Raw genomic sequence first — 14,538 nt, 5'->3', positions numbered from 1 at the left:
AGGAACAAATCCCCTGGGAATGGGAAAAAAGAATCTGGGTGCCTCCCCTGTGAAGGTGACTGGGATGAGGAAGTATCCCATGTGCCTCTGGACCACTTTCGTGATCGACCATATTGGTGTGGGGTGCCTGGAGAATCTGACCCACTTATAGCAGTGATCAGAGTTCCCAGCGCGTAGTAGTCACTGGCAATCATTCCTCAACAGTAAGCAGCGTCCTGGAAACCCTGGTTAATTTGGCCACAGACTGAGCTAAATCATGAGCCCAGGAATGAAGGGCCACATTCTCCTCAGCTGTCATAGCCCAAGACCAGTCTAACCCTGACCTTCTAAGGCCGAGGGAACAGGTGGACGAGTAGGACCCCCAGCAGCAGCACCTACCTCCTGTCAAGCGCCTAGTAACTATCACCCTAGGCAATAGAAGAGGGAGAGAGAACTACTGTAACACTATACTAAACTGAGGAAGTCTGGCTCCAGCAGGCAGGGTATTAATTGCATTAATAGTGTCAGCCTCCAGGTGGCAGCAGATTATCCCATGGTTCTGTGTCCCTTAATAAGACGTACGAGAAAGGGTTATTTCCTTATTTGTTTTCTTAAATATTTTTCTTGCCTTTTTTACATAGATGCCAAATCAAAAATGTTATCCCTTGCTTCTGTACATTAATAGTAGTGATTTGTGTCAATTTACAGTTTCTTCTTTCTATCCAAGCAGGGCAAAATTGTAGCTCAAGGAAAGCTGCTCCTTCAAGATTTATTTATTGTCCGTAATCAAGATGCAGGCCTGCACTGCAAAGAAAGACGGGTCTTTTTGTTTGAACAAATAGTTATCTTCAGTGAACCTTTGGATAAAAAAAGAGGTTTTTCAACGCCAAGCTTTTTATTTAAAAATAGTATTAAGGTAAGTAATATCACATGTCATACTTAATAAAAAAAACAATCATTATGTTACATATATAGATAAGATATAACATAATATTTAATTTACCCACACCTTGACATAGTAGTCTGTAGAGAGCCTTAAAGAGGTTGCATTTTGTAGAAAAGCGAAAACAACACACCAAATTCTTGTAGCTAAAAGTCCTTTATTGTAGATTATATGGACATAATTGAGCTCTGCAGCTGTGCGAGGGAAAAGGGTATGGGGAAAGAAACTGGTGGACCACCATAGTCTGTGACTATAAACATAAGTGTAGGACTATTGGTACCTAAATACTTCTATTTTTTTTATTACTCCTTAAAGTTGTTCTCCACTACTTTTACATTGATGACCCGGCACCCCCACCGATTAGCTGTTATCAGTGCCGGCAGTTGGTAGTGGGTGTATGGTACAGACTCACTGAGCTTGCCCCATACCCTGCAAGCCATGGTTGTGTGTTATAGTCGCACTAACAATCGTCGATAACGGCATTAACAACATGGCAGCAGATGGTGTGTTATACAATGCGTCCATCTGCGCTCCCCTTATGTGATCTCGGGTTGCCAGTGGGTTGCTATGACAGCTGGTATGTTGACGACTTCCATGCTTGTCATTGTGAAGCTACCTTGAAACCCAGCCTGTGGCGGGGCTTTAACCCCTTAGTGACAGCGCCAATTTGGTACTTAATGACCGAGCCAATTTTTACAATTCTGACCACTGTCAATTTGTGAGGTTATAACTCTGGAACGCTTTAACGGATCCTGCTGATTCTGACAAATTTATTTTTTCATGACATATTGTACTTCATGTTAGTGGTAAAATTTCTTCGATATTACTTGCGTTTATTTATGAAAAAAATGGAAATATGGTGAAATTTTTTAAAATTTTGCAATTTTCAAACTTTGAATTTTTATGCCCTTAAATCAGAGAGATATGTCACACAAAATAGTTAATAAATAACATTTCACACATGTCTACTTTACATCAGCACAATTTTGAAAACACTTTTTTTTCTTTGTAAGGGTTAAACGTTTGTTTTTGTTTGGAAGGGTTAAAAGTTGACCAGCGATTTCTTATTTACAACAAAATTTACAAAACCATTTTTTTTAGGGACCATCTCACATTTAAAGTCACTTTGAGGGGTGTTCATGATAGAAAATGCCCAAAAGTGACACCATTCTAAAAACTACACCCCTCAAAGTGCTCAAAACCACATTCAAGAATTTTATTAATCCTTTACGTGCTTCACAGGAAGTGAAGCAATGTGGAAGGAAAAAATTAACATTTAACTTTTTTTTACAAACATTTTACTTCAGAACAAATTTTTTTTTTTTCAAAAGTTTAAAAGGAGAAAATGAACTACAAAATCTCCTGAATACACCGATACCCCTTATGTCAGGGTAAACCACTGTTTGGGTGTACGGCAGAGCTTGGAAGAGAAGGAGTGCTGTTTGACTTTTTCAATGCAGAATTGGCTGGAATTGAGATCGGACGCCATGTTGCGTTTGGAGAGCCCCGGATGGGCCTAAACAGTATAAACCCCCCACAAATGACACCATTTTGGAAACTAGACCCCTTAAGGAACTTATCTAGATGTGTAGTGTGCACTTTGAACCCCCAAGTGCTTCACAGAAGTTTATAATGTAGAGCCGTGAAAATAAAAAATCTCTTTCTTTTTCCTCAAAAATTATATTTTAGCCCACAATTTTTTACTTTCACACGGGGAACAGGAGAAATTGGACCCCAAAAGTTGTTGTTCAGTTTGTCCTGAGCATGCTGATACCCCATATGTGGGGGGGACCAATGAAGGGAAGTAGTGACGTTTTAAAATGCAGACTTTGATGGAATGGTCTGCAGGTGTTATGTTGCGTTTGCAGAGCCCCTGATGTACCTAAACAGTAGAAACCCCCACAAATGACCCCATTTGGGAAACTAGACCCCCCATGGAGCTAATCTAGATGTGTGGTGAGCACTATGAACCCCCAAGTGCTTCACAGAAGTTTATAACGTAGAGCCGTGAAAATAAAAAATCATAATTTTTCCACAAAAATGATCTTTTCACCCCCAAATTTTTATTTTCACAAGAGTAACAGGAGAAATTGGAGCATGAAAGTTGTTTTTCAATTTGTCCTGAGTACATTGATACCCCATATGTGGGGGGGGCATTGTTTGGGCGCATGGCAGAGATCGGAAGGGAAGGAGCGCCATTTTGGAATGCAGACTTTGATGGAATGGTCTGCGGGCGTCATGTTGTGTTTGCAGAGCCCTTGATGTGCCTTGTGGAGAAACGGGGTCAGGGGTGCTCTCGTCCGCTGGCCCGGCTGTCTTTAGCAAGACTGCATGGACCACGGCTCATACCACTGAACACCCGCTCTATCTCCCCGTGGGCAAAACACTACACAGACAACACAGTGTTAAGGTAAAACAGTGTGGCAATTGAACCACAACACACAATAGCAAACAGAACAATCCCACCATGACTGGAATTGTTTGTTTACATGGGCACATATAAAATATCACTGCGTCTCCACGTATTTCCAGTATGACATGATGTCAGAGCTCCCAGGGTCGCTACTCCATCTGTGGATGAACGCACAGAGAAAGGGTAACTACAAGCATAGGGAGATGACCAAGAACTATCCATAGAGTCCATGGAAGGTCCAAAGCCAGTTGACACAAGAGTCACCACCTGGCTTATCTGACCATCTCCATGGAACCAGGCGACCAGCGGGTCCCAACCCTGGCTTTCTCCAAACATATCCATGGTGCAGAGATGGTCACTGGATCAGATCTGTATCCTTCCAACCGGAGCCGAAAACACCTAGGTTGTATCCTATAGAATCCTAGATCAGTGTCCCTCGTGATGGTGCCATGATGAATTGGCTGCAGTCCTTTCTCTTGTCTGTTGGGTGGTTTTCAGAATGTCTGGCTGGTAGCTCTGTATTACTTCAGACTCTCAGGATGTGATCTCTGAGTCTTTTTTTATACCCAAGGCATGTAAGCTACCCTTAGAACCACCCAGGGTCTTTCAGTCCAACAGCAAGACAAGGTAAACAATGGTGATGGGATTAACCCCTTAACGACCGCCGATACGCCTTTTAACGGCGGCAGTTAAGGGTACTTAAACCACAGCGCCGTTAATTAACGGCACTGTGGTGAAAATGAATAGCACCCCCCAGAGTCAGATTTTCTCTGGGGTCTCGGTTGCCAGGGTTAGCCGAGACCCCAGAGAACATGATTCAGGGGTTTCTTACCGACCCCCGAGTTGCGATCGCCGGTAATTAACCGTTTACCGGCGATCGCCAAAAAAAAAACAACGCGATCTCCCTTTTAATTTCTCTGTCCTCCGATGTGATCGCACATCAGAGGACAGAGAAATTGGGTCACAGATAGCCCCCCGATACTCACCTGTCTCCCCTGGTGCTCCTCGTGGCTCCCAATGGGTGCTGCCATCTTCTTCCGGCAAAAAATGGCAGGCGCAGTGCGCCCTCCGGCCGGTACCTGGAGGATCTTTGGAGTCTCGGCTGCCGGGGGTAGCCGAGACCCCAAAGAACATGATCGGGGTCAGTTCTTACCCTGTTTTGCGATCGCCGGTAATTAACTGTTTACCGGCGGTCGCAAAAAAAAAAAGAAAAAGCGATCGGTCATTCTCTGTCCTCTGATGTGATCACACATCAGAGGACAGAGAAATAGGGGGATTCGGGGACCCTGCTATACTTACCCGTGTCCCTGGGTCCTCCTGCGTTCCCTCCTGCCCGCCGGCTTCTTCCTATGGAAAGAAAATGGCGGGCGCATGCGCAGTGCGCCCGCTCTCTGCTGCCATCTGCCGGCCGGCAGGAGAGAGGAGTTGGGGCTAAAATTAGGGTTAGGGTTAGGGTTGGGGCTAATTTAGGGTTAGGGTTGAGGCTAAATTTAGGGTTATGGCTAGGGTTAGGGCTAGGGTTAGGCTTCTTTCACACTTGTGTCGGTACGGGGCCGTCGCAATGCGTCGGCCCGACGTACCGACGCACGTTGTGAAAATTGTGCACAACGTGGGCAGCGGATGCAGTGTTTCAACGCATCCGCTGCCCAGTCTATGTCCTGGGGAGGAGGGGGCAGAGTTACGGCCACGCATGTGTGGAAATGGCGGGCGCGACGTACAAAAAAAAGGTTACATTGAACGTTTTTTTGTGACGACGGTCCGCCAAAACACAATGGATCCAGTGCACGACGGACGCAACGTGTGGCCATCCGTCGGCAATACAAGTCTATAGGCAAAAAAGGCATCCTGCGGGCACATTTGCAGGATCCGTTTTTTGTCCAAAACGACAGATTGCGACGGATGCCACACGACGCAAGTGTGAGAGTAGCCTTAGGGCTAGGGTTAAGTGTTATGATCCTGGTGGTAGGATCTAAACTGACCTGACACATATACCCTGAATATATAGGACAAGTTCTGGGGATGTGGAAGCTATACTGACCGCAATCCTGATCCTATCCAAACACACTAAAGGCAGCTGTGGAGCGTTACCTGAAAACCTAGACGCCTCGTCACAGCCTGAGAAACTGACTACCCCTAGAAAGAAAGCAAAGACCTCACTTGCCTCAGAGAAATATCCCCAAAGTTTTAGATAGCCCCCCACAAATAATAACGGTGAGTTAAGGGGAAAACACAAACGTAGAGATGAAGCAGGTTTAGCAAATGAGGCCCGCTAATACTAGATAGGCAGATAAAGATAGGTGTCTGTGCGGTCAGTACAAAAACTATCAAAAGTAAACCACGCAGAGAATACAAGAACCCCCACACCGACTCACGATGTGAGGGGCGCACTCTGCACCCCAGAACTAACCAGCAAGCAAAAAATCACATGAAAGCAAGCTGGGCTGAACTCATCATATAATGAGAAACGTTTTCAAGGAAATAATGAGAAACTGAACAAGAAAACTTAGCTTCTCATAGCAGGAGACTGGTCACAAGGAATATCCAGGAGAGCACAGGATCCGGACTGAATACACCGACAGCAGGCGACAAGTGAAGGTCCAGGTGAGTTAAATAGGCCCAGCCTAGCAGGAGATGAAACAGCTGAGCCCAGCCATATCGCTAAAGGCCACCAGAGGGAGCCCAAGAACAAACTCACACAGTACCACTCATGACCACAAGAGGGAGCCCGAGAACGGAATTCACAACAGTTAAGGTTGGGGCTAAAGTTAGGGCTAGGGTTAGGGTTAAATTTAGGGTTAGGGTTGGGGCTAAATTTAGGGTTAGGGTTGGGGCTAAATTTAGGGTTAGGGCTAAAGTTAGGGTTAGGGCTAGGGTTGGGGCTTAAATTAGGGTTAGGGCTACCGTTGGGCCTAAAGTTAGGGCTAGGGTTGGGGCTTAAGTTAGGGCTAGGGTTGAGGCTAAAATTAGGGTTAGAGTTGGGATTAGGGTTTGGATTAGGGTTGGCATTAGGGTTAGAGTTGGCATTAGAGTTAGGTTTGGGATTAGGGTTAAGGTTAGGGTTGGGATTAAGGTTAGGGGTGTATTGGGATTAGGGTTAGGTTTGAGGTTAGGGTTGAGATTAGGATTAGGGGTGTGTTGGATTTAGGGTTTTGATTAGGGTTATGGTTAGGGTTGAGATTAGGGTTGTTTTGGGGTTAGGGTTGTGATTATCGTTAGGGTTGTGATTAGGATTATGGATCAGGTTGGGATTAGGGTTAGGGGTGTGTTGGGGTTAGGGTTGGAGTTAGAATTGGGGGGTTTCCACTGTTTAGGTACATCAGGGGGTCTCTAAACACGACAGCCAATTTTGCGCTCAAAAAGTCAAATGGTGCTCCCTCTCTTCTGAGCTCTGCCGTGCGCCCAAACAGTGGTTTACCCCCACATATGGGGCATCAGCGTGCTCAGGATAAATTGGACAACAACTTTTGGGGTCCAATTTCTCTTGTTACCCTTGTGAAAATAAAAACTTGGGGGCTAAAAAATCTTTTTTGTGGAAAAACAAAATATTTTTTTATTTTCACAACTCTGCATTATAAACTTCTGTGAAGCAATTGTGCATTCAAAGTTCTCACCTCATATCTAGATAAGTTCCTTGGGGGGTCTAGTTTCCAAAATGGGGTCACTTGTGGTTTTTTTTTACTGTTTAGGCACATCAGGGGCTCTCCAAATGCGACATGGCATCCGATCTCAATTCCAGCCAATTCTACATTGAAAAAGTAAAACGGCACTCCTTCTCTTCCAAGCTCTGTGGTGCGCCCAAACAGTGGTTTACCCCCACATATGGGGTATCGACGTACTCAGGAGAAATTGGACAACAACTTTTGTGGTCTAATTTCTCCTGTTACCCTTGTGAAAATAAAAATTTGGGGACAAAAAGATCATTTTTGTAGAAAAAATTCGATTTTGTTATTTTCACTGATCTACGTTCTAAACTTCTGTGAAGCACTTAGGGGTTCAAAGTGCTCACCACACATCTAGATAAGTTCCTTAAGGGGTCTAGTTTCCAAAATGGTGTCACTTGTGGGGGGTTTCCATTGTTTAGGCACATCAGGGGCTCTCTAAACGTGACATGGCATCCAATCTCAATTCCAGCCAATTCTGCATTGAAAAATTCAAATGGCGCTCTTTCTCTTCCAAGTTCTGTGGTGCACCCAAATAGTGGTTTACCCCCACATATGGGGTATCGACATATTCAGGAAAAATTGCACAACAAAATTTATGGTTAAATTTCTGTTTTTACACTTGTGAAAATAAAAAAAATGGTTCTGAAATAAAATGTTTGCAAAAAAAAGTTAAATGTTCATTTTTTCCTTCCACATTGTTTCAGTTCCTGTGAAGCACGTAAAGGGTTAATAAACTTCTTGAATGTGGTTTTGAGCACCTTGAGGGGTGCAGTTTTTAGAATGGTGTCACACTTGGTTATTTTCTATCATATAGACCCCTCAAAATGACTTCAAATGTGATGTGGTACCTAAAAAAAATGGTGTTGTAAAAATGAGAAATTGCTGGTCAACTTTTAACCCTTAACTCCCTAACAGAAAAAAAATATTTTTTCCAAAATTGTGCTGATGTAAAGTAGATATGTGGGAAATGTTATTAACTATTTTTCGTGACACATCTCTGTGATTTAAGGGCATAAAAATAAAAATTTTGAAAATTGCAAAATTTTAAAAATTTTCGCCATATTTCCATTTTTTTCATAAATAATCGCAAGTAATATCGAAGAAATGTTACCACTAACATGAAGCACAATATGTCACGAAAAACCATTCTCAGAATCAGCGAGATCCGTTAAAGCATTCCAGAGTTATAACCTCACAAAGTGACAGTGGTCAGAATTGTAAAAATTGGCTCGGTCATTAAGTACCAAATTGGCTCTGTCACTAAGGGGTTAAGTATATTAGCATATAAGCACACATCAACAAAGCTCAACACACTCAATGTACAGTCACCACTACAGACTTACACTGTATGTTAAATGGTATCAGTCTGCAAGTCTGTCCTCCTGAACCACCAGATACAAACACTCAAATGCACAAGCCAATATACAGATGAAAAGCCAGTTCTTATTGGTCTGCAAAAACGTAGCTGTCTGGGTAATTAAGATACAATCTGGTTTCTTCACATGCCTAAACAGTAGAAACCCCACACAAGTGACCCCATTTTGGAAACTAGACCCCCCAAGAAGCTTATCTAGATGTGTGGTGAGCACTTTGAATGCCCAAGTGCTTCACAGAAGTTTATAATGCAGAGCCGTGAAAATAAAAAAATCTTTTTTTCCACAAAAATGATTTTTTTTTAGCCCCCATTTTTTTTCCCCAAGGGTAGCAGGAGAAACTGGACCCCAAAAGTCATTGTCCAATTTGTTATGAGTACGCTGAAGCCCCATATGTGGGGGTAAACCACTGTTTGGGTGCACGGCAGGGCTCAGAAGGGAGGGAGCACCATTTGACTTTTACAACCCAAAATTGGCTGGAATCAATGTTGGAGCCATGTCGTGTTGGGAGACCCCCTGATGTACCTAAACAGTGGAAACCCCCAATTCTAACTCCAACCTTAACCCCAACATACTCCTATCCCTAATCCCAACCTTAACCATAACTCTAATCACAACCCTAACCCCAACACACCCCTAATCCTAACTCTAATCACAACCCTAATCCCAACACACCCCTAACCCTAATCCCAACCCTAACCATAACCGTAATCCCAAACCATAACCCTAATCCCAAACCTAACCCTAATCCCAAACCTAACCCTAATCCCAACTCTAATCCTATTCCTAACCCCAACCCTAACCCTAATCTGATCCCTAACCATAACACTAATCCCAAACCTAACCTTAATCCCAAACCTAAGGCTTCTTTTACACTTACCGTTTTTTTTTGCTGCCCGTTATTGCAGACCTTTTTTCCGGGCTGTATTGCCGCAATTTTCACGGTCTGCCGCAGTAACGGACTGCAAAAAACTTGTGGATCACCATTTTTCGGGTTTGCAATACTATGGCAAATGTATTGGAAAAAAATATGGCGGTCCGTAAAACCAGAAGTCACGGTGCACCACAAAAACAACAACCTTCCGTTGTTTTTGCGGCCCCCATTGAATTACAATGGGGGCTGTGTCCGTAAGCCGTGAAAAATATCGAGCAGGCTCGATATTTTTTCACAGCCGTAAATACGGCCCTAACGGCCATACGGCGTTCCGTGGAATTATTGCGGCCTGTTTTTGTGGCCCCATAGACATCTATTGGGACTGCATAAACGGGAGGCAAAACCGCGGTAAGTGTAAAAGAAGCCTTACCCCAATCCTAATTTTAGCCCCAACCCTAACTCTAATTTTAGCCTCAACCCTAACCCTAACCCTAATTTTAGCCCAACTCTAACCTCAATGGGAAAATGGAAATAAATATATTGTCCTTATTTTCATATTTTTCCCTAAGTAAGGGGGTGATAAAGGGGGGTTTATTTACTATTTTTTTATTTTGATCACTGTGATAGGTTTTATCACAGTGACCAAAATGAACCAATAGGAAAAATTTTCCTATTGTCTGGTGCTGGCCAGCAGATCTTGGCAGGCGCACTGCGCATGCACCCGCAAGTTTTTTTCCTTGATCAAGATGGCGGCGCCCACCAAAGGATGCAGGAGGGCCAAGGAGCACCGGGAGACACTGGTATGGCGGGGATCGGGGACCCTATTTCTCTCTCCTCTGATGTGCGATCACATCAGAGGAGAGAGAAATTAACTGGTACATTGGACTTTTTTTTTTTTGCGGCTGCCGCTACACAGTTAGTAGCGGCGATTGCAAAACCGGGGTCGGTAAAAACCGACGCCAATTATGTTCTCTGGGGTCTCAGCTACCCCCAGCAGCCAAAACCTCAAGATCTGCTGGGGTACTGGCCGGCAGATCTCGGCGGGCGCACTACGCATGCGCCCTCCATTTTTTCCAGTTGAAGATGGCGGCGCCCATGGGGGGAGCATGAGGAGTATTGGGGTGATCGGGGACCCTATTTCTCTCTCCTCTGATGTGCGATCACATCAGAGGAGAGAGAGAAATTTAATGGCACATCGGACTTTTTTTTTGCAGTCGCCGGTAAACAGTTACTACCGGCGATCGCAAAAACAGGGTCAGTAAAAACTGACCCGAATCATGTTCTCTGGGGTCTCGGCTACCCCCGGCAGCCGAGCCCCCGGAGAAAATTCTACTCTGGGGGGCGCTATACACTTTTTCCCCAGCGCCGTTAATTAACGGCCCTGTGGTTTAAGTACCCTTAACTACCACCGTTAAAAGGCGTATTGGCGGTCGTTAAGGGGTTAAAGAATGTGATTTTAATTATATGCAGCAATTCTGTGCAATTGCTGTGTATAGCACACGTGGTCAGATGATTATATGTTTATAGTCCCCTAACAAGTATAGTAAAAAAAAAAGTTATAAAAAATCATACAGTTCATATCACTCCCTTTTTCCCCTATTAAAAATAAAGCTAAGAAAAAAATACACGTAAGTCCAATCTATCAAAATAAAAACAATTAACAAAATGTCATATATATCATAAAATGAGATAAATGAGATAAATAAAAACTTTGTCTTCTCAACCAATAACAAGCCATCATGTTATTCCAACAAATTTTACATTCAAAAAGTCAAATGGCGCTCCTTCCTTTCCAAGCTCTGTCTTGCACCCAAGCAGTGGTTATCCCCAAATGTGCTGCGGCATGCTCAGAAGAAATTGTGGAACAAATTGTATTGTGCAATTTCTCCTGTTACCCTTATGAAAATGCTAAATTTGGAGCTAAAAAGCATTTTTTAGGGAAAAACGTGATTTTTTTTTTTTTTAATTTTCACAACTCAACGTTATAAACGTTTGTGAAGCACCTGGGGGTTCAATGTGCTCAATACACATTTAGATATGCTCCTTGAGGGCTCTAGTTTCCAAAATGGTGTCACTTGTGTGGGTGTACACCGTTTAGGTACATTAGGGGCTCTCCAAAAGCAACATTGCATCCGCCAATTATTCCAGCAAATTTTACATTACATGGCACACCTTCCCTTCTGAGCTCTGCCGTGTGCCCAAACAGTGGTTTTCCCCCACATGTGGGGTATTGGCATGCTCAGGATAAATAAATTGTGCAACAAATTGTATGGTCCATTTTCTCCTGTTACCCTTGTGAAAATAAAAAAAAAATGGGTCTAAAGGAAAATGTTTTTGAAAAAAAGTTAAATGTTTTTTTTCCTTACACATTCCATTATTTCCTGTGAAGCACATAAATGTGGTTTTGGCCACCTTGAAGGGTGCAGTTTTTAGAATGGTATCACTTTTGGGTATTCTATTTCATATAAACCCCTCAAAATCACTTCAAATGTGAAGTGGTGCCTAAAAAAATGGTTTTGCAAATTTTGTTGTAAAAATTAGAAATCGCTCGTCAACTTTTAACCTTTATAACTTCCTAGCAAAAAAATTATGTTGATGTAAAGTAGACATATGAAATATTGTTGGAGGTGATTTCCCATCCTGTATCCTGTCCTGAATATTTCCTATACAATCAATAACTCAAGTTTGGGAAAATGATAAAGATATTTAATGACAAGTAAAATAAGATAGTAGTAAGACAATTCAAATAATAAAATAACAATAAAACCTTTTTTTCAATGTCCTATAATTAGAGAAAATACCAATACAAATATCTACAAATATACTTAGCAATGATTCTTCATGGCAATAATGAGAGAGAGAGAGAGAGATGGCCTTGATTCTTCCTCCATTTATACCAATATTTCACATCCACACCCACATACAAGCCATGACTCCACCCTTGCTTCCAGGATCTTCTGTGGCAAACGTCCAATCATCTTCCGGCAATGTGAACATTGTCATTGGCAGCAGTAATCATCACCTTCCTGCAGATGGCATCCCCGTACTTGGGAAGAAAGTTCTTGTGTAGGACAGTTCAACTCCATTTGGGATGGCTCCAAGATGTCCATTTAAAGAAAAATGGTTTGTCACCCAAACACCACAGGCATTGTGTATCAATATACATATCCATAGGCGGCCGTTTCGCGCTCCTGCGCTTCTACGGGTCCGATGGTAACCCTTGGGTTACTATCGAACCCGTAGACGCGCAGGAGCGCGAAACGGCCGTCGTCCTTTTCCACATCTTCTCCCTGCCATGCTTCGCTATTTTATTGTAATGCCACATCAATAAACGGACTTTTGCACGGACGGTGAGTGCTCTCTTTTCTTCTTCATTTTATTATTTGGCAACTGTTTTTTCTGTATGAGCACCGTTGTCCGAAGTGGCTGGACTTGCTTCAACATTGTTGAGGGGTGAATCAGGAGGATCAGGTTGAACGTGCGCCCATTTGTTCTCTTTTTTCTTGATACATATCCATAGGCTGAATACAGGATGTCTATCTCATGAGCAGTGGTTTATAATGGAAACCCACAGGAGTTGTGTATATATGTAGATAATGATAGGTCTCAAACAGGATAGAGGCTATTCATTCAAGATTTCCACAGTGTACACCTGTATCCTCCATTAGGCTTTAGGGCCAATATTCATTTCGTATGTAGATGCACCTTTGCCTTATCACTAAAACAAAGGACATCACACAAAAGAACACAAGCCTGACCACCTAGTAGGTTTAAGGCCCCGTCTCACATAGCGAGATCGCTAGCGAGATCGCTGCTGAGTCACTAGTTTTGTGACGCAACAGCGACCTCAGTAGCGATCTCGCTATGTGTGACACGTACCAGCGATCAGGCCCCTGCTGCGAGATCGCTGGTCGTGTCGGAATGGCCTGGACCTTTTTTTGGTCGTTGATGTCCCGCTGACATCGCTGAATCGGTGTGTGTGACACCGATCCAGCGATGTCTTCACTGGTAACCAGGGTAAACATCGGGTTACTAAGCGCAGGGCCGCGCTTAGTAACCCGATGTTTACCCTGGTTACCAGCGTTAATGTAAAAAAAAACAAACAGTACATACTCACCATCTGTTGCCCGTCAGGTCCCTTGGCGTCTGCTTCCTGCTCTGACTGAGCCGCCGTAAAGTGAGAGCACAGCAGTGACGTCACCGCTGCGCTCTGCTCTCACTGTACGGCGGCTCAGTCAGAGCAGGAAGCAGACGGCAAGGGACCTGACGGGCAACAGATGGTGAGTATGTAGTGTTTGTTTTTTTTGGTAACCAGGGTAAACATCGGGTTACTAAGCGCGGCCCTGCGCTTAGTAACCCGATGTTTACCCTGGTTACCCGGGTGCTGCAGGGGGACTTCGGCATCGTTGAAGACAGTTTCAACGATGCCGAAGTCGTTCCCCTGATCGTTGGTCGCTGGAGAGAGCTGTCTGTGTGACAGCTCCCCAGCGACCACACAGCAACCACACAGCGACGCTGCAGCAATCAGCATCGTTGTCTGTATCGCTGCAGCGTCGCTGTGTGAGACGGGGCCTTTACAGTCTTGTATCTGGTTTATCTCATCAACAGAGTCCTGGAAATATTCAACACTCATAAATTCAGTATATTCCTATGATACACACATTGTTCATGTTGTCTTCCTTTGTGTCTGAATGACACATAAGTGTTAAAGGGCCACAAATCCAGAATCCTCTTCACCACTGTAGTTGATTCTTCTTAGGGCAAGCAGTCTTGACACATTCAATCAGTAGCTGCCAACATTCACTCCAAAAAAAATTAACTTTGTTATAGCTTGATTTCTATTAGGACATTGAAGGAGGCATGAAAAAAAAAATACACATCAAAGTATACATAGGATCATTACATCACACAAAAATCATATAGAAAACAAATAGTTTCATAATTTGTGATAGGATATCAATTTCTACTAGGATTTACCTATATGTTTCGTTTTGGAATCAAACAACCTTTTTTACTGTGCCCTCTTCTGCCACAGTTCTCACATATTACAATTTCTTTTAATTCAATGGGAATTTGTACATCTGTATCACATGATGCAATTTTGACATTGGCTTGTCCTTTCACAGTTAAACTCTGAATCTTCCTATGTAGGTAATGGGTAACACAGCACATATAGACTTGTACAAGCATTAAAATTACAGAAACAATAAGCAATATAACAATCGGGTGGATTAAATAATTCAATATGCCAATTTGCCGCATTTGAATGACCGAAAATTACCTCCCACCAATAA

The 14,538-nt window shown here is 43.3% G+C and overlaps 1 protein-coding gene across 1 annotated transcript in view; it reads left to right on the top strand.

Moving 5' to 3' along the window:
- Window positions 1-14,538, top strand: part of TRIO (trio Rho guanine nucleotide exchange factor) — a 3,555,343-nt gene that overhangs the window by 3,232,974 nt on the left and 307,831 nt on the right. Inside the window, 1 exon segment of the mRNA XM_077269474.1 lies at window positions 710-895. Within this exon segment, the coding sequence (XP_077125589.1) occupies window positions 710-895 (186 nt within the window).

Source organism: Ranitomeya variabilis, chromosome 6 (assembly GCF_051348905.1).
Source record: "Ranitomeya variabilis isolate aRanVar5 chromosome 6, aRanVar5.hap1, whole genome shotgun sequence".
Classification (NCBI taxonomy): Eukaryota; Metazoa; Chordata; class Amphibia; order Anura; family Dendrobatidae; genus Ranitomeya; species Ranitomeya variabilis.
The sequence above is the reverse complement of the archived record's forward strand: the minus strand, read 5'-3'. Positions and strand labels throughout refer to the sequence as shown.